The 1264-nt window shown below is 53.5% G+C and overlaps 1 protein-coding gene across 1 annotated transcript in view; it reads right to left on the bottom strand.

The window, feature by feature from the left end:
• The window catches only part of DNAH9 (dynein axonemal heavy chain 9), a 189280-nt gene that overhangs the window by 88509 nt on the left and 99507 nt on the right, over nt 1-1264 (bottom strand). Inside the window, 1 exon segment of the mRNA XM_057378622.1 lies at nt 897-1087. Within this exon segment, the coding sequence (XP_057234605.1) occupies nt 897-1087 (191 nt within the window).

Below are 1264 nucleotides of genomic sequence, written 5' to 3'. Positions count from 1 at the left end.
GGGACACTGGGACACTGCTCCCACTGCATTCCCAGAGGAGAGGAGCTCCAGAAGCAGCCCTGGAGCTGCAGAGACGGACTGGAGCTGTGTGCAGGATCAGCGCTTGGACGAGAGCACATCCATCAGTGCAACGGGGCTGCAGCACCACCCTGCCCWACAGSGTGTCAGGCTGTGCTCTGACTCTGCCAGTTTAAGTTGTTTTTCTCTCTTTATTTTAATTTTTCCTTATTGCATCTCTTAACTTATTTTCTGGCTCAGTATTAAGAAATGCAGAATGGTTTTTTTCCTCTCTCAGCCTAAGGAATCGCCTGCTTTGGTCAGCCCTTTGATTTGGGCCTCTCTGCCCCACTGGGACCTTATTTAAAAGCTTCTTGGCATCATTTGTAGGAGAGGAACCTGTTAAAATTAGTGAAATATTAAACAAGTTTCAAGCACAATGAACTCCATCTGTTCCTAACAGCAAGACATGGATAAAACCAGCTGAGAGGCATGGCCAGCACGACCAGAGCTTGTGTCCAGAATGAAAAAAACACCTGGAGTTCTTCCAAGCCTACTGGAGAGCTGGCAGTGAGCTCTGCCTGCTCCCAGCAACTCCTTCTCCGTATTCCTCCCTCATTCATGGCTATGGCTGTTTCCTGGACAAAAGTGCAGAGCTGAGCTCTGTGTTTGGGCTTTTCCTGTGTCCGTGGAGGACTTTGCACGGAGCATGGACTGGACACCATGTTTTCCCCAGGGAGGAGCAAATGGCTGTGTCCTGATGCTCAGTCCAGCTCTGTGAGGACACAGGGATGTCCTTCATGTGAGAGAGCCCCTCGCTTGGGGGATCCCCTGTGGGCACCAGGATTTATGACCACCTCGATCTCAGGAGCAATGGCTTCTCAGAGGAATCAGGACTCACTTTTAGCTGGTGCAAGTAGGGCCTCCAGCTGCCCTCCAGGAGGTCCTGGCGGTATTTCCTGGTGAAGTAGCCCAGGTAGGAGACRAAGGCCGTGATCAGCAGGACATCTCCACACAAGGTGCTCTGCTGCTGCCTCAGGTCCTGCACGGCCTCAGCCCAGCGCACGTCCTCGGAGGCAAGGCCCCCAACCTGCAAATTCCCAAGGCAAATTGATCATTGATGCAGTCATGGAATGGTTTGGGCTGGGAGGGACCTTAAAGCTCATCCAGTGCCACCCCTGCCATGGCAGGGACACCTCCCACTGTCCCAGGTCACTCCCAGCCCCAATGTCCAGCCTGGCCTTGGGCACTGCCAGGGATCCAGGGG

This window comes from Malurus melanocephalus, unplaced genomic scaffold (assembly GCF_030028575.1).
Source record: "Malurus melanocephalus ecotype Western Australia unplaced genomic scaffold, MMel_1.1 scaffold_368, whole genome shotgun sequence".
NCBI classification, from domain to species: Eukaryota; Metazoa; Chordata; class Aves; order Passeriformes; family Maluridae; genus Malurus; species Malurus melanocephalus.
The sequence above is the reverse complement of the archived record's forward strand: the minus strand, read 5'-3'. Positions and strand labels throughout refer to the sequence as shown.